At 41.3% G+C, this 19,065-nt stretch overlaps 1 protein-coding gene across 1 annotated transcript in view; it reads left to right on the top strand.

The window, feature by feature from the left end:
• The window catches only part of LOC139763688 (CLIP domain-containing serine protease HP8-like), a 34,562-nt gene extending 15,874 nt beyond the window's left edge, over positions 1 to 18,688 (top strand). Inside the window, exons 4-9 of the mRNA XM_071690039.1 lie at positions 1,663 to 1,805; positions 6,281 to 6,425; positions 12,542 to 12,647; positions 14,172 to 14,374; positions 16,442 to 16,638; positions 17,627 to 18,688. Coding sequence (XP_071546140.1) covers positions 1,663 to 1,805; positions 6,281 to 6,425; positions 12,542 to 12,647; positions 14,172 to 14,374; positions 16,442 to 16,638; positions 17,627 to 17,833 — 1,001 coding nt within the window. The 3' untranslated portion in view covers positions 17,834 to 18,688. The remainder of the gene's footprint in view (positions 1 to 1,662; positions 1,806 to 6,280; positions 6,426 to 12,541; positions 12,648 to 14,171; positions 14,375 to 16,441; positions 16,639 to 17,626) is intronic.
• The last annotated feature ends 377 nt before the right edge of the window (positions 18,689 to 19,065 follow it).

Here is a 19,065-nt window from a genome sequence, read left to right as displayed (position 1 = left end):
TATATATATATATATATATATATTACCCCTGGGGATAGGGGATTAAGAATACTTCCCACGTATTCCCTGCGTGTCGTAGAAGGCGACTAAAAGGGGAGGGAGCGGGGGGCTGGAAATCCTCCCCTCTCATTCTTTTTTTTTTTTTTAATTTTCCAAAAGAAGGAACAGAGGGGGCCAGGTGAGGATATTCCAAAAAAGGCCCAGTCCTCTGTTCTTAACGCTACCTCGCTAACGCGGGAAATGGCAAATAGTTTAAAAGAATATATATATATATATATATATATATATATATATATATATATATATATATATATATATATATACAACAATGTTGTATGGTTGCGAGGCGTGGGCTATGGATAGAGATGTACGCAGGAGGATGGATGTGCTGGAAATGAGATGTTTGAGGACAATGTGTGGTGTGAGGTGGTTTGATCGAGTAAGTAACGTAAGGGTAAGAGAGATGTGTGGAAATAAAAAGAGCGTGGTTGAGAGAGCAGAAGAGGGTGTTTTGAAATGGTTTGGGCACATGGAGAGAATGAGTGAGGAGAGATTGACCAAGAGGATATATGTGTCGGAGGTGGAGGGAACGAGGAGAAGAGGGAGACCAAATTGGAGGTGGAAAGATGGAGTGAAAAAGATTTTGTGTGATCGGGGCCTGAACATGCAGGAGGGTGAAAGGAGGGCAAGAAATAGAGTGAATTGGAGTCATGTGGTATACAGGGGTTGACGTGCTGTCAGTGGATTGAAGCAAGGCATGTGAAGCGTCTGGGGTAAACCATGGAAAGCTGTGTAGGTATGTATATTTGCGTGTGTGGACGTGTGTATGTACATGTGTATGGGGGGGGGGGGTTGGGCCATTTCTTTCGTCTGTTTCCTTGCGCTACCTCGCAAACGCGGGAGACAGCGACAAAGTATAAAAAAAAAAAAAAAAAAAAAAAAAAAATATATATATATATATATATATATATATATATATATATATATATATATATATATATATATATATATGACTTGTACATTATTACTTTGTTATATACAACGTGGTCTGACTACTTACGGCAGGAAATAACCAGAAAGGTGGAGATTGAAAGAGATAGAACCAGCCCTCATACCTGACTGTGCTGTAGACCAGGACCAGACAGTAAATGCCACTGAACTATTCCTCGCCAGCCCATACTAACCTAGATAACACCGGGTTAGGTTTAAAAAGTGTAGAAACATCTGAAGGGTTAGAACTGATATCATTTTTCTTGTTCTCATTTTATCTTTCATCCAAAAAACCGCCATGTTTAGGCCGAGCTATGTCGGTTAAGAATAAGGATATGAGCACATAAGAGGAGGTTGGGGTGAAATAACGCGAGACTTTAGAGAAGCCACGTCGGTTTATGTAATATGTGTCAGGTTTGTGCGGAGAGTGTCATATGCCCAACATGTTGTGTCCGTCGGTATATTCAACGTGTTTATGAGTTAAAGATGTGGTTTTGAGCTTTACAGTCAGGATGATCTTACCCGTTATGGATGAATGTTGACCAGTGTTTATCAGTCACCATTCATAATTATTTTTTTTTTTAACAGGATGATGTCATTTAGTGTACTACGTGAGGTTTAGCTTCTCAGCCGTGTTTGCTTCAGACCGTAAGTCTATCATCTCTCCCACAGACGCGGTTTGCCCACACGAGTGTATCCCGGTGACAGAGTGTCCTCAATTTATGGAACTGCTAAATAATCCTACCCTAGAAGAAGTCAAAATTTTACAGAAAGCCACTTGCTCCATCCCATCTGCGGCTTCTTCGGATCCTATGGTAAGTATTTCAATGAAGTTAATGTTGTATATATATATTGGAAAGGATCACAATTTTGGGCGTGATCAAGATATTCCTATGAGTCCACGGGGAAAATGAAACACGATAAGTTCCCAAGTGCACTTTAGTGTAATAATCATATCATCAGGGGAGACACAAGAGAGAAATATAAGTCAGTTGATATACATCGAAGAGACGAAGCTAGGACGCGTCTTAGCTTCGTCTCTTCGATGTATATCAACTGACTTACATTTCTCTCTTGTGTCTCCCCTGATGATGTGATTATTACACGAAAGTGCCCTTAGGAACTTATTGTTTCATTTTCCCTGTGGACTCATAGGAATATATATATATATATATATATATATATATATATATATATATATATATATTTTCTTTTTTTTTTGCTTTGTCGCTGTCTCCCGCGTTTGCGATATATATATATATATATATATATATATATATATATATATATATATATATATCTGTGGAAGGTATTAGGAACATATGGTGTGGGAAGCTGATTGGTTCTCAATGAATGTTGGTTGGCGGCAGGGGTGCGTGATGTCTCCATGGTTGTTCAATTTGTTTATGGATGGGGTTGTTAGGGAGGTGACTGTAAGAATTTTAGAAAGAGGGGCAAGTATGCAGTCTGTTGTGGATGAGAGAGCTTGGGAAGTGAGTCAGTTGTTGTTCGCTGATGATACAGCGCTATTGGCTGATTCGGGTGAGAAACTGCAGAAGCTGGTGACTGAGTTTGGTAAAGTGTGTCATAGAAGAAAGCTGAGAGTAAATGTGAATAGGAGCAAGGTTATTAGGTACAGTAGGGTTGAGGGACAAGTCAACTGGGAGGTAAGTTTGAATGGAGAAAACTGGAGGAAGTGAAGTGTTTTAGATATTTGAGAGTGGATTTGGCAGCGAATGGAACCATGGAAGCGGAAGTGAATCATAGGGTGGGGTGGGGGGGGGGGCGAAAGTTCTGGGAGCGTTGAAAAATGTGTGGAAGTAGAGAACGTTATCTTGGAAAGCAAAAATGGGTACGTTTGAAGGAATAATGGTTCCAACAATGTTATATGGTTGCGAGGCGTGGGCTATAGATAGAGTTGTTTGGAGGAGGGTGGATGTACTGGAAATGAGATGTTTGAGGATAATATATGGTGTGAGGTGGTTTGATCGAGTAAGTAATGAAAGGGTAAGAGAGATGTGTGGTAATAAAAAGAGTGTGGTTGAGAGAGCTGAAGAGGGTGTTTTAAAATGGTTTTGTCACATGGAGAGAATGAGTGAGAAAGATTGACCAAGAGGATATATGTGTCAGAGGTGGAGGGAACGAGAAGTGGTAGACCAAATTGGAGGTGGAAGGATGGAGTGAAAAAGATTTTGAGTGATCGGGGCCTGAACATGCAGGAGGGTGCAAGATATAGAGTGAATTGGAACGATGTGGTATACTGGGTCGACGTACTGTCAATGGCTTGAACCAGGGCATGTGAAGCGTCTGGGTTAAACTATAGAAAGCTCTGTGGAGCCTGGATGTAGAAAGGGAGCTGTGGTTTCGGTGCATTATTACATGACAGCTAGAGAATGAGTGTGAACGAATGTGGCCTTTGTTGTCATTTTCCTAGCGCTACTTCGCACACATGAAGGGGGAGGGGGTTGTTATTCCAGGTGTGGCGAGGTGGCGATGGGAATGAATAAAGGCAGACAGTATGAATTATGTACATGTGTATATATGTATATGTCTGTGTGTGTATATGTATGTATACGTTGAGATGTATAGGTATGTATATTTGCGTGTGTGGACGTGTATGTATATACATGTGTATGTGGGTGGGTTGGGCCATTCTTTTGTCTGTTTCCTTGCGCTATCTCGCTAACGCGGGAGACAGCAACAAAGTACAAATCCCCTTTTTCCCGTGTTGAGTAATCTGCACATAGAGTTCTCCGGAGCTAAACTTCCTCCCAGCGTCTTACCAACAGGCGCCAAGTGGTTTCCTTATATAGATGACCCTAATCCGCATTCGGCCGGATTTAATAATTAAGACCGGTGATTTTCTCCTTAGTTTCAGCATCCTGTTGACTCCAATAAAGTTGACATGCGAGGAAAATCGGGGAACCCTGCCAATTGTCTAATATCATAGTGCACAGACATATGAACCAGTTCAAATTCAGTAAACCTACTAAAAGGGACTGCTCACATACACACCTCTACAAAGCTCGCCAGGATAAAGTAAAACTCTCCTTGTTCACTTCTTTGTTGCATCGTGCGTATCGCATTTACAGTCCAGACTTTCTTGATTCTGAAATCAACAAAATTTATGATATGGCATCGTCCTTAAAGTACCTCGACACCTTTACTGACAAATCTTTGTATTGCGGCAAAAATATATCTTTCAATTCAAAAGCCAAGGAACCTTAGTGTATCAAAAACGTATCAGCATTACCGTATGACAGCTTTCTAAGACTGCCCCAGCTAGTTAAGGAATTTTGATATCAATATTGCAGTTATACGAACAGTCATACAATGAGAAAACTGCTTATAAAAAATCGCCTGAAAATTCAGATATTTGTGTTTATTAGATACTATGCAGTGACTGTAATGAAGTTTGTTTGGGGCAAAGTGGAGAGGAACTGAATCTAAGAACAAAGCAGCACTAGTAGAGTGATCATGTTGGGCAAGAATCTTGTGTTCTGTTCTTTCACATGAAAAACTTCGGTCACTCTGTTGACTGGAACAACGCTCAGAAAATTGTATCATGTCATTCACTTGCACACTGAAATATTGAATCTAGCATTATCAAAACACATCCCAAGCCCAACATCAGTTTAGGGATGTGCACATCAGATCCATCCGTATCTAAATACAGAAAAAAAGAAGAATTGTCAACATGTACAATTTTGTGAGCAAAGCCATGACCCGACCCTTACCTGTGGTCACCTGACTTAGGGCTCTGGTCACCCGACATCTTGATGACCCCGAGCTCTGTTTCAGGTGATCACAGTTCTTTTTGACCTTTCCTTCTAAACCTCTCTTAAGGAGGTCAAACGCCTTATTCATATATATATATATATATATATATATATATATATATATATATATATATATATATATATATATATATATATTCCTTGATCACCTTACCTTTTCTCGCTTTAGCGAGGTTGCGCCAGGAACAGATAAAGAAGGGGTACGTCCGCTCACATCCATTCTCTAGCTGTCATGTGTAATGCACCGAAACCACCACTCCCTATCCACAACCAGGTCCCACAAACCTTTCTATGGTTGTCGTTTCACATGCTCTGATAGACTCCATTGACAGCACGTTGTTCCAGTATACCATACTGTTCCAGTTCACCCTACCCCGTGCACAGCATTCACCTCTCTTGCATGTTTAGGCCCCGATCGCTCAAAATGTTTTTCACTCCATCCTTCTACATCCAATTTGGTCTCCATGTTCTTGTTCCCTCTACCTCTGACACACATATCTTCTTTGTCAACATCTCACTCATACTCTCCATATGACCAAACCATTTCAGCGCACCCTCCCCTGCTGTCTCAAGCACACTTTTTTTATTACTACACCTCTCTCTTACTTTTTCATAATCGATCAAACCACCTCACACCACATATTGTCCTCATACATTTCATTTCCGGCACATCCTCTCTCATCCACACAACCTTATCTGTAGCCTATGCCTCGCATCCATATGATATTGATGGAACCACTATTCCTCAAACATACCCATTTTTGCTCTCTCAGATAACATTTTTACTTTCCACACATTCTTCATTGCTCCCAGAACCCTCGCCCCTTCCCGCACCCTATGACTCATTTCCGCTTCCATGGTTCCATGCGTGTGCCATATTCACTCCCAAGTACCTAAAGCACTTCGCTTCCTCCAATTTTCCTCCACTCAGAGTCACATCCCAACTAACCAGTCCCTCAACCCTGATAAGATTAATAACCTTGCTTTCATTCACATTCACTTGCAATTCTCTCCTTTCACACGTTCTTCCATACTCAGTCACCATCTTCTGCAGTTTCGCACTGGAATCTTCCTCTAGTGCTGTGTCATCAGCAAACAACAACTAACTCACCTCCCAGGCACCCCCTTCCTCCCTCATCCCTCACAGACTGCATACTCACCCCTGTCTCCAGGACTATCGCCCTCACCACCCCATCCATAAACAGACTGGACAACCATAGTGACACCACACACCTCTACAGTAGACCAACCTTCTCACTCCCTAGGGGGCCCCTAATTTCCCTGACACTAGAGACATTGCAACCTTGGGGCTACAGGAACTCTTGAGAAAGGGGTCCTGGGCAACCCAGAGCTCTTTCTTAGATAGGGGCCATGGGTAACATCAAGACACTCTTAGAAAGGGCTCCTAGGATGATAATTTATCGGTAAATAGATATACACACTCTAGCGTTGTTGTCCCTCGATGTCTGAGCAATACATTTCCCCCACGACAGGTGTGTTGTCCGACAGATACTACTTCGCCTATCACCAGTCTGCTGCCTCAGAGATGTGGCCAGGGACCTGAGCTGGATAGGATCCACGGAGGAACAGAAGTGCCCCTTTCCGGCTACCCCTGGATGGCCGTGTTCGGCTATTCAGGTAAGACGTTCAGTGAAATTGCTGGCTACTTGATACTTGAACATGAAGAATATTACTACGCGTGTTAATACATACACGGCTGAAATCCTATTATAAATGTTAGTCATGTCACCCATTTAGCTTCGTCTCATAAGTAACCATACCGAGAAACCAAGTCTCTTGTCACCATACCCAGTTTCTTCAGAGTAGATATATAATTCTTTTAAGAAGGTCTGAATTGTGTTTGCATTAACTACACCATTGGATAAGTTACTCCTCGGTTCATTTATTCTATTAGCGAAATAACTCATTCCTGGTGCTGTGCTGAATCTTATCCCCCGTCATTCTTTCCCATTACTGTGAATCTTATCCCCGTCACTCTTTCCCAGTACTGTAAGTGAATCTTATCCCCGTCACTCTTTCCCATTACTGTAAGTGAATCTTATTCCCGTCACGTTTTCCCATTACTGTAAGTGAATCTTATCCCCCGTCACTCTTTCCCATTACTGTAAGTGAATCTTAACCCCCGTCACTCTTTCCCATTACTGTAAGTGAATCTTATCCCCCGTCACTCTTTCCCATTACTGTAAGTGAATCTTATTCCCGTCACTCTTTCCCATTACTGTAAGTGAATCTTATTCCCGTCACTCTTTCCCATTACTGTGATAAATCTTTATCTGGCGTACTTAATCTGGTGAAACTGATCTTCGTGACCGATTTTGTCAAACTTCTTTAATATATTAAAACTTGCATAAGTTCCTTAGTCTTACGACTTTTAAGAGAAGATAGACTCAGGGAAGTGAGTCTTCCCTTGTGTACCTGTTGACTTGACTTTGTTTTTACTCTGTTAGCTCTTTTGTGGTTTCTCTCAAGCTTATTTTTGTAATCTAGAGAAAAAATTTGCTAAGTTTATTCGAGATGTGGTCAAACCAACACATTCTCTGAAATACGTGTCGCTTCTTAGATTTTGTTTGTGAGATTTCTGCTCTGAAATCCTTACAGTCTCATTGCTCTGGTACTCACATTAAGACATATTATTTCGTATTTCTTGGGTTGTTTTAAAGTATATTTAAGGACGACCAGAGATTAGTCGTCTCAAATAAAAGATCATCAAGATTTGGTGGCGGCGAAAGTCATACTAGTGATCTGAAAAGAAGGGAATAATATTCCAAGTGTTCGAGAAAAATGAGAGTCTAGGAAAGATGTAAAGACAGAAGCAGCAGAAGTGAGGAGGGATAGTTGGAAGTGATAGATAGAGCTGTCTCCTTTCTTTAGGGTTGGGTGAGCAAAAACCCGAATTTGATCAAAGGCATTCTCTTTCTCCACTTGAAGCTGGGATCTTGTGATATCCTGCGCGTGGGGAATGGACGAGAGGCCATAGGTTCAGTGGGAGGAGGACTGATCAGGTTAGAGAAGAGGAGGAGAGATTGAAGTTCAGGAGTTACTGGAGATGTTTTTGGTTAAGGATGAGGGATCATTACCAGGTGGAAAAAGAGGTTAAATCAGCACACTCCCTTTTGATGAAGGTGTGTTTGACCTGACGGAAAACAGCTTTGCAGTGAGTGGAAGTGGAGTGTGATTCAAGGGAAGGAGTTCTTCATGGCCTGACGTACTCTGTCCCTGATATGTGGGGCATTAGACTATTAAATGATGATTTAAGGCGATGGGAGAGAGAGAGAGAGAGAGAGAGAGAGAGAGAGAGAGAGAGAGAGAGAGAGAGAGAGAGAGAGAGAGAGAGATGATTGTAGAGGGAACGTAGGCCTCTATTACATCCAGTATATATAAATATATATATATATATATATATATATATATATATATATATATATATATATATATATATATATATATATATATATTATCCCTGGGGATAGGGGATTAAGAATACTTCCCCCGTATTCCCTGCGTGTCGTAGAAGGTGACTAAAAGGAGAGGGAGCGGGGGGCTGGAAATCCTCCCCTCTCGTTTTTTTTTTTTTTTCTAATTTTCCTAAAGAAGGAACACAGGGGGCCAGGTGAGGATATTCCAAAAAAGGCCCAGTCCTCTGTTCTAAACGCTACCTCGCTAACGCGGGAAATGGCGAATAGTTTAAAAGAAAAAGAAAGAATATATATATATATATATATATATATATATATATATATATATATATATATATATATATATATATATATATATATATATATGTCTGTTGGGGATGAGAGAGCTTGGGAAGTGAGTTGTTGTTCGCTGATGATACAGCGCTGGTGGCTGATTCATGTGAGAAACTGCAGAAGCTGGTGACTGAGTTTGGTAAAGTGTGTGGAAGAAGAAAGTTAAGAGTAAATGTGAATAAGAGCAAGGTTATTAGGTACAGTAGGGGTGAGGGTCAAGTCAATTGGGAGGTGAGTTTGAATGGAGAAAAACTGGAGGAAGTGAAGTGTTTTAGATATCTGGGAGTGGATCTGTCAGCGGATGGAACCATGGAAGCGGAAGTGGATCATAGGGTGGGGGAGGGGGCGAAAATTTTGGGAGCCTTGAAAAATGTGTGGAAGTCGAGAACATTATCTCGGAAAGCAAAAATGGGTATGTTTGAAGGAATAGTGGTTCCAACAATGTTGTATGGTTGCGAGGCGTGGGCTATGGATAGAGATGTGCGCAGGAGGATGGATGTGCTGGAAATGAGATGTTTGAGGAAAATGTGTGGTGTGAGGTGGTTTGATCGAGTAAGTAACGTAAGGGTAAGAGAGATGTGTGGAAATAAAAAGAGCGTGGTTGAGAGAGCAGAAGAGGGTGTTTTGAAATGGTTTGGGCACATGGAGAGAATGAGTGAGGAAAGATTGACCAAGAGGATATATGTGTCGGAGGTGGAGGGAACGAGGAGAAGAGGGAGACCAAATTGGAGGTGGAAAGATGGAGTGAAAAAGATTTTGTGTGATCGGGGCCTGAACATGCAGGAGGGTGAAAGGAGGGCAAGGAATAGAGTGAATTGGAGCGATGTGGTATACAGGGGTTGACGTGCTGTCAGTGGATTGAATCAAGGCATGTGAAGCGTCTGGGGTAAACCATGGAAAGCTGTGTAGGTATGTATATTTGCGTGTGTGGACGTGTGTATGTACATGTGTATGGGGGGGGGGCCATTTCTTTCGTCTGTTTCCTTGCGCTACCTCGCAAACGCGGGAGACAGCGACAAAGTATAAAAAAAAAAAAAAAAAAAATATATATATATATATATATATATATATATATATATATATATATATATATATATGTTCATTTGTTTATCTATTATACTTTGTCTCTGCCTCCCGCGTTAGCGAGGTAGCTTAAGGAAACAGACGAAAGAATGGCCCAACCCACCCACATACACATGTATATACATACGTCCACACACGCAAATATACATACCTATTCATTTCAACGTATACATACATATACATACACAGACATATACATATATACATATGTACATACTTGCAACCTTCATCCATTCTCGTCGCCACCCCGCCACACTCAGTCTCTAGCTGTCATGTGTAATGCACCGAAACCACAGCTCCCTTTCCACATCCAGGCCCCACAGAACTTTCCATGGTTTACCCCAGACGCTTCACATGCCCTGGTTCAATCAATTGACAGCACATCGACCCAGGATACCACATCTTTCCAATTCACTCTATTCCTTGCACGCCTTTCACCCTCATGCATGTTCAGGCCCCGATCACTCAAAATCTTTTTCATTTCATCTTTCCATCTCCAATTTGGTCTCCCATTTCTCCTCGTTCCCTCTACCTCTGACACATATATCCTCTTTGTCAATCTTTCCTCACACATTCTCTCCATGTGCCCAAACCATTTCAATACACCCTCTTCTGTTCTCTCAACCACACTCTTTTTATTACCACTCATCTCTCTTACCCTATTATTACTTACTCGATCAAACCACCTCACACCCCTGCCGCAAACTGACATTTACTGGAAACCAATCATTCTCCTCTCTTCCTACTCGTATACATGCCTTACATCCTTGACAAAAACTTTTCACTGCTTCTAGCAACTTACCGCCCACACCATATACTCGTAATACCTTCCACAAAGCATCTCTACCAACTCTATCATGTGCCTTCTCCAGAGCCATAAATGCTACATACAAATCCATCTGTTTTTCTAAGTATTTCCCACATACATTCTTCAAAGCAAACACCTGATCCACACATCCTCTACCACTTCTGAAACCACACTGCTCTTCCCCAATTTGATGCTCTGTACATGCTTTTAGCCTCTCAAACAATACCCTCCCAAATAATTTCCCAGGAATATTCAACAAACTTATACCTCTGTAATTTGAACACTTACTTTTATCCCCTTTGCCTTTGTACATTGGCACTGTGCATGCATTCCGCCACTCCTCGGGCACTTCACATTTAACCATACGTACATTGAATATCCTTACCAACCAGTCAACAACACAGTCACCCCCTTTTTAATAAATTCCACTGCGATACCATCCAAACCCGCCGCCTTGCCGGCTTTTATCCTCCGCAAAGTTTTCACTACCTCTTTGCTGATTTCCAAACTATTCTCCCTGACCCTCTCGGTTCGCACACCACCTCGACCAAAACACCCTATATCTACCACTCTATCATCAAACTTATTCAACAAACCTTTAAAATACTTACTCCATCTCCTCACTTCACCACTACTTGTTATTCACCACTACTTATGTGTTTGTTTGTGTGTGTGTGTGTGTGTGTGTGTGTGTGTGTGTGTGCAACGTAATTTTCTCGTTTCGTTCCTTGATGAGTAAGTCCACAAGGAATTAGGATAAGATATTGTCAGATATTGTCAGATATTGTCAGAAAGAGTCACATATCATGCGTGTGATCGGGCAGTCTAGACATAAGCTGATAGCTGTGAAGCGTGAGAGCGTTTGACAGGAAAGCTTCCATCTTATCTTATCATATTTAATATTGAAGGTATGACAGGTGTTGCGGCTGATGTGCTATGACAGGTGTTACTGCGAATGTGCTATGACAGGTGTTACTGCTAATGTGTTATGACAGGTGTTACTGCTAATGTGTTATGACAGATTTTACTGCTAATGTGAAACGTACTTGAATGTTTGAGATGTGAAGTTTTCTTTATCGACTGATCTCATACAGTGATATCACCTGTTGAGTCAGGTAGTTATGGTGATCCTGTTGAGGTCATACAGTTATGGTGACCATGTTGAGGTCATACAGTTATGGTGACCATGTTGAGGTCATACAGTTATGGTGACCATGTTGAGGTCATACAGTTATGGTGACCATGTTGAGGTCAGGTAGTTATGGTGATCCTGTTGAGGTCATACAGTTATGGTGACCATGTTGAGGTCATACAGTTATGGTGACCATGTTGAGGTCATACAGTTATGGTGACCATGTTGAGGTCATACAGTTATGGTGACCATGTTGAGGTCATACAGTTATGGTGACCATGTTGAGATCATACAGTTATGGTGATCCTGTTGAGATCATACAGTTATGGTGACCATGTTGAGATCATACAGTTATGGTGACCATGTTGATGTCAGGCAGTTATGGTGATCCTGTTAAGGTCATACAGTCTTTTTAGCTTTGGACATCTTGTCTGGAGTGCTAACACCTGAATCAACCTCTCCCCTTGTTCCTCGATACTGTTGTCTAATTTGACTGAAGCTATTAGTGACAAATTTGTCGTGACACTGAAGAAATCATAGTTCGTAGAGGGAGGGTGGAGAGTTGTACACGAGTCTGATGGGAGGGTTCTGTTTGGCAGGTGTGTTCGTCATCGTTTTATGGTAATACTTTCAGCCACTGTTAAGCATGAATCACTCCAATGTAAACAATCCCGGTGAAAAAGAACTTTTGCCTCATCTGAGGTGAAATGTTTGCTCACCAGGTTGCATTCATTACTTCGAGGACAATCAGAGAGATCAAGCTTTAGGTAACCTGTTATATGAAGTTATCAAAGCTTTGGATATTTCTGAATTCCTGTATTAGATCACCTTTTAACCTTCTCTTCACTAAGATTCTGAATCAGTACATCACCACGGTCGTTGGACGCTGCATTTTCTCTAGAATGTCCATGTGTTTGTTAAGTATGATATTCGCATTCACCTTCTGGTCTTGTACACGCAGGTTTGGCGGGGATTGCCTTCCTATGTGGCGGGTCGGTCATCAACGAGAGATACGTGCTGACTGCTGCTCACTGTGTGCACGATTCACTCCTCCAGACAAAGCCACTGTAAGTGATTAAGAAAATAAGTTAGTGGGTGGTGATGGATGAGAGTCAAAGATAACCAAGAGAACCCAAACTTAAGCACACACGGGTGAATGGTGAGAGAGAAAGTCTGTAGATATGAGTTGTAATATCTGAAAGGGTATCAGAGTTGAAAATGTCTATCATGTATCTATTATCTTTAGCTTCATTCCCATTCACATGGTGTGGATCAAGTGTATATAGATACTTAGTTCATTCTCACACTTCCTTGCCTTACCTCCAGTGTGCTACAGTGAGCATGAGTTTCCACACTGACATAAGGACTTCTTAGTTTGAAACTTTATTTACCAGGTGGCTTCATGAAGTGAGACCAACGGATCTAGTCACATCTTTGTCTTTACACACAAAAAGACACGACCAGTATACATTCCCCGGACATCATCTTAGCAGCTCTCGATAACTTACCTTCTGCAGCTGTTCACCTCTACTATTGTCTACATATCCTCTTCCTTGTACCAATTATAAGGAGGATACGTGCCAAGTATATCACCATACATTACCCTCGCCAGCCTCCCACGTGACCGTAACATATCACAAGACTTTAATGTATTCGTTTTCTAACGACTTCATCATCACACCACATACGGCATCGTCCTCACATATGTATCAGTTTTAGCTCACCTTGCGGAACAATGACTTCCATGGTCTAGTCAAGAGACATACGGCCACTTCTCCATAGTGCCAGACACACTGTCCAAATCCATTCAACCAAAACTTCAACTCGGTTCGTGACCAATCGCAACACAACTGCCTGAGGTGTGATATCGCTCCTCACTCCGAGGACCCTAGTCGTCTCCTCCGCTACCAGTGCCTATTTCGGAATTTTCTCATCTCTAATCCCACTGTACCTCACCTCACGCCCATCATCTCTCCCCTCCCCCTCCCCCCAATCAATCCTTAAAAGTGACTTCTCCATATATCGCAGTTTTAATCCTTTGACACGCAAACATTTCTCTTACACTCGTCCAGCATAACCTTGCTTGCCACACAAATCTCTTGTCTCCTCCCAATTAACTTTTGATTTCCCCTTAGATTTTGATTCGTTTTCTTTCCAAAGTTCTCATTTTCTTTCTTCTTATTCATGTACACAAAAATTTGTCTTTTTTATATTCAAGGTCGTGTGCTCCAAACTATTTGCTCTTTTAGTCATCACAAGTTTCTGGAAATTCCAGCTTTCCCAAGTTCCCTGTTCCAACTCAATCTATTGCCATAAATCATCATTCCACCATGCTCTTCATACCACCATGTTCTTCACGCCACCATGTTCTTCAACATCACATGTCTGTACGAAGAAGCAGGGTTTATCGGAAATTCACGAAGTAAAAAGTGTAAAATCACCTGTAAAGAAATTAGGCGAAATCTTATAAATGTTGATATACTTTTCTAGTATATCCTGATTATTTGTTATATTTTTTTCCCTTATTGAACTACTTAATTAGAATGCTAGTTGATATAAGCCTATCGCTAATGGCTTCTATCTTATTACAGTGAAGTGATCCGCTTGGGCGAGTGGGACCTGAGCACCGAGGAAGACTGTGAGGTGACTAATCAAGGCTATGAAGACTGTGCTCCTCCCGTCCAGGACTTAACCTACGAGGAGATCATTATTCACCCAGACTATAATACTCGGGCGCGGTACTCTGATGACATTGCTCTCATCAGACTCAGCCGATCCGTCGACATCTCCGGACGTAAGTTACCCTTTCTAGAGGTTCCTTAAACTTTTGCCTTCAAGTTTAGGGAACATTTCATGTTCACATGGAAACCCTCATGATGACTTGTAACCCTCATCGTGACTTGTAACCCCTCATAATGACTTGTAACCCTCATCGTGACTTGTAACCCCTCATAATGACTTGTAACCCTGCATAATGACTTGTAACCCCTCATGATGACTTGTAACCCTCATCGTGACTTGTAACCCCTCATAATGACTTGTAACCCCTCATAATGACTTGTAACCCCTCATGATGACTTGTAACCCCTCATAATGACTTGTGACCCTCATCGTGACTTGTGACCCCTCATAATGACTTGTAACCCCTCATGATGACTTGTAACCCCTCATGATGACTTGTAACCCCTCATGATGACTTGTGACCCTCATCGTGACTTGTAACCCCTCATCGTGACTTGTAACCCCTCATAATGACTTGTAACCCCTCATGATGACTTGTAACCCCTCATGATGACTTGTAACCCCTCATGATGACTTGTGACCCTCATCGTGACTTGTAACCCCTCATGATGACTTGTAACAGACGTGCAACTCTCTAGATTCACTGAGATGAATCACTGATCACACCTGATTCTGCATAAGAAATTTATTCACGCATTTTCATCTCTCCTCAAGACATTCTTAGCTCATAAAGAAGGGTTAACTGATACACTGATTTGCTCTAGAATGGAAAATAATTGCCTAGTCAGCAAAATATAGTCAATTAGTTTTGCCTTTAACGCTAAAAGAGACTTGAAATTCGCACCACCTGCTCTTCATCCCTATTGCCTTGTAGTCATACTTAATCAGCTGCTCAACTGAATTTCCCAACAAAGTGACGATTCTGATATCAGTCTGGTTAAGAGAGGGATGGAAGGCAAGCCACCATCAGTATGGGACGAGTAATCTATACTGGGCAAATGAGGCCTTTTTTTTTTTCACGTGGTCTCACTGATGATAAGAGAAATAGTTATAGTACCTGTACAACTGACCGTGCTTTTGGAAAGCAAACTTTTGCTTCCAAAATATTGTGGCAGCCTCCCATTTTCAATGTCAGGACTCCATCTAAAAGCTCTATCACTATCAGTGCTTATTACGGTACAAAGACACTTCTGCTCAGCTCTTGAATCTTGAAACTCTTGCCTTTAATGCCTAATGGCTTAAGAATTTCCACGCTCTTTAAAACCGGACTTATGTGTTGTTTATGTTTTCCCCCTAGTTTCTCAAACTGTTCAGCTCTTCGACTATCTGACATCTGGCCATGTCCCGTTCCTCTCTTCACATCCGCGTGCTGAGATCCTCCCTGAAAGGGAACTGAGTACACAACACAGATATTGATTACTCTGAGTGTAGCTGACTCCCTTTTTTTGTGCTTCCAAAATGATCTGGAACAGCTTGATAAGCATTCAGGACGAGTCCCCATTTATCACGACATCTTCTGTACTATTCCACTTCGAATACACTATTGCTGCCTCCTAGGTTGCTCCGGTCACCAATTGCATTTCTCTTCCTTCGTACTGGGCATGTCCAATCCATATCGCTTTTTCGAAATGCTTTCTTTGACACTTTGGAAGGGATCAGTGGTCCTCCTTATGCAGTCTCAATTTCAACTTTCTCTAGCTGTCATATATATCGCAAGGAAGCCTTTAGAGTGAGAATTTCTTTGACGAGGCTATATTCCCAATGATACAGTCACTTTTTCTGGCATGGTGGATGATACAATGTTTCGCCTGGAATGGTAAGGTGAATGTGTCACAAGTTACTGAGGCCGGACCTCAGTACTCATTTCCAGGATACGTCCAGAGGGCAGTAAGCATTTTACAACATGTACTAATCAACGAATCATATTTCCCTTCTGTTTCAAAGTCCCTGGAATGTTTACACACTTTAAGACAGACAGATGGAGAGGTGATGATTTTTTATAGTCCGCCCATCTGTGGTGAACACAATTATTATGTGACACAGCAGACGTATTTTACAGCCCCTGTACTCCGACAATCTAGGTTGACCATAACTTTTCACGTAATCTTTTTTCCTCCAGGGTCAATTCAGGCAGTGTGTCTGCCACCGCAAGGCCAGGAACCTCGATCAGTGTTAGACCAAAGACAGGCCGTGGTGGCGGGCTGGGGTACTACCGAGAACGGGACGACGAGTGACAAGATGTTGCATGTAACCTTACCAATGGTTGACCGTGCAACATGCAACGCGACCTACCAAGGAATACTTGTTGACGAACAGGTAAATCATGCATTTGTTTGTGATATCCAAAATAGAGATCTTTTGCATTAATAATGCTGTTTCTAAGCATACTCGAGTTAACCCTCCCTAGACACTGTCTTATAATTACCGACTGTTATGACAGATGTTAAGTATTCCATGACCATCAGTCTTGTTGTTTTAACTTCATTGCCAGCATCCTTCCTCTCGCTCATCTTAGGCCTAACCTGGTGTCTGGTGCATGTACACAAAACTCAAAACTCGGAGGTGCGAACATGTTCAGTTTTCTTCCCTATAATAAGAACAGATGAAATAAGAGGGAAAATGATAGAATTAGGAAGTATGTGCAAAGAAAACAATTTGGTCAGTGTTGTCCTTGGTTAACGAAGGACGCCGGAGGAATACTTACATATATGTCGCAACAGTAAAGTACACATAGCACCTTGTACGTTTTAGTCCTTTTCATTTCTAACACGAATCACAGGCAATAAACAACAGTATACGCGAATCTCTGTCAGTGACTGGATTGAATCCTGATAATCTGGTGTGGATGATCATGGATGTGTACAGTGAGCTAGCTGGTGATGCCAGCAGGAATCAGTCTTGTGCAGTACTTTTGTTCCCCTGCTGCTTTTGAGTACAATGTTTGTTCACCGTTGATTACATAAACACACCACCCTTTTAATGTAAACTTGTTACAAGTAGATATTCACTGTGTCACAATCAGTCTAAAAGTTCGTATCGTATACCGTGGATCCTTTATTTTCACTTGTTTTTCGTTGTGCTCGTCATAGCTTTGCTTTTATTATAGAAATATAAAAGATATGCCATCCCGTAGTCGTATCATTCGTATTCTCTCAATTTCAGATAAAATTATTAGAAAAACATGTTATTGGAAAAAATGAGGGAAGGCGAAGCCAGATACTAACGTCTTCTCATCTGCAAATGTTTTGAGTCCCTACAAAGCTTGCTCGTATCTCTAATGTAGATGGTATTGATTCCTTTGCAGATCTGTTTCGGTGGTGAATCCGGCAAGGACTCGTGCAAAGGGGATTCAGGCGGTCCTCTTTTAGTGCCGGGCCCCCGCGGTCCGCCCTTCTTCCAGATTGGTGTAGTGTCCTACGGCCCTACAATATGTGCTATAGATGCTTTTCCTGGTGTCTATACGTCCGTCTCTTATTATAGAAGCTGGATTGAAAAGAATTTGAAACCCTAGAAAAAAAGGAAAACAAAGACAAGAATCAAATTTATAGTTAGGATAATAATTCACGTAAAGAAAAGCTTTCTTGAACGAAATGAAATACACAAAAGACAGATCTGAGTCCCTGTGATGATAATTGATAATTAAGAGCATTTCTTTGTCATTAATAGGATTTATGATTTCCAAACAAGCTCACCTATCGCATGACAATGAAAAATCAGTCGTCTTTGCCGGTGTTAACAAATTACAATTTAGCTTTTAAGGCAACGTTGGCCTTATTGTCTGCTTTGATCTGTGTAGTTGGTTGCACAATCATAGTATTTAGCACAGGTCTTAAGAATGTCCCTAATGAAGTTTACGGCAATAATAATGGTTGTTAGAAAGGCAGAGCTTCGGAGTTAATTTTTTCTTACATTTGCACTTAATCATATTTATTTATAACGGTAGCATGCAATATCCATATACATGTTGCAGTGTTGAATCCAAAATGGGCCAGGGAAGCATTCATTAGTCTACAAGTATTAAGATTCGGCTTGGGAAAGGGGATCAGGTAGATGGCTTCTCATGGAACCCATTCTGGTCGTCCAATTCCTAATGCAGTTTCACTTTACTGTGGTTCACAGATGCCTTGAAACACATCCATCTGTGTAAGAAAGAAAGAAAAATAGAAGTAACAGAAAATATAAATTTACGCTTGATGTAGCCACAACGCAAACATATGGAATATGTTTGTGAAGATTTATCAATGGTTGATATGTGTTAGGGTGTTCACTTACAGAGAATGGTGATTCATCTGGTTTAGATAAGTAACCCAGGCTTGAATGTCCAATTTAAGATAATTCTTTAAACATTACACCGAATTATATTTTCTTTTTGTTATTATTACCCTTTACAATATTGTCAACAGAGGAGTAAACACTAAACCATTGCCATTCATTATGGCAGACATTGTTAAGAAGTTGCAACCACGTTCTCCAATTTTCAATGATCAAGAGCAAATTATCACCCACCCAACCCATATTCTTGACCACTGTGACCACTTGCCTAATCTTCTGGATCTGTTTTTCACCTCTCGTCCAACCCGCTGTAACTACACAATCTCGTTCCCTCTTGGTTCATCTGGGCACAGTCTTATAGATGTGTCTATTATAACTGCACCTCCCCCTCCAGCAGCCCCTTCTTAATGTAAATATTGGCACCTTAACAAAGCGACTGGAAAAACACTTACGAAAATTCTTTTTCTGACT

Source organism: Panulirus ornatus, chromosome 1, assembly GCF_036320965.1.
Source record: "Panulirus ornatus isolate Po-2019 chromosome 1, ASM3632096v1, whole genome shotgun sequence".
Classification (NCBI taxonomy): Eukaryota; Metazoa; Arthropoda; class Malacostraca; order Decapoda; family Palinuridae; genus Panulirus; species Panulirus ornatus.
The sequence above is the reverse complement of the archived record's forward strand: the minus strand, read 5'-3'. Positions and strand labels throughout refer to the sequence as shown.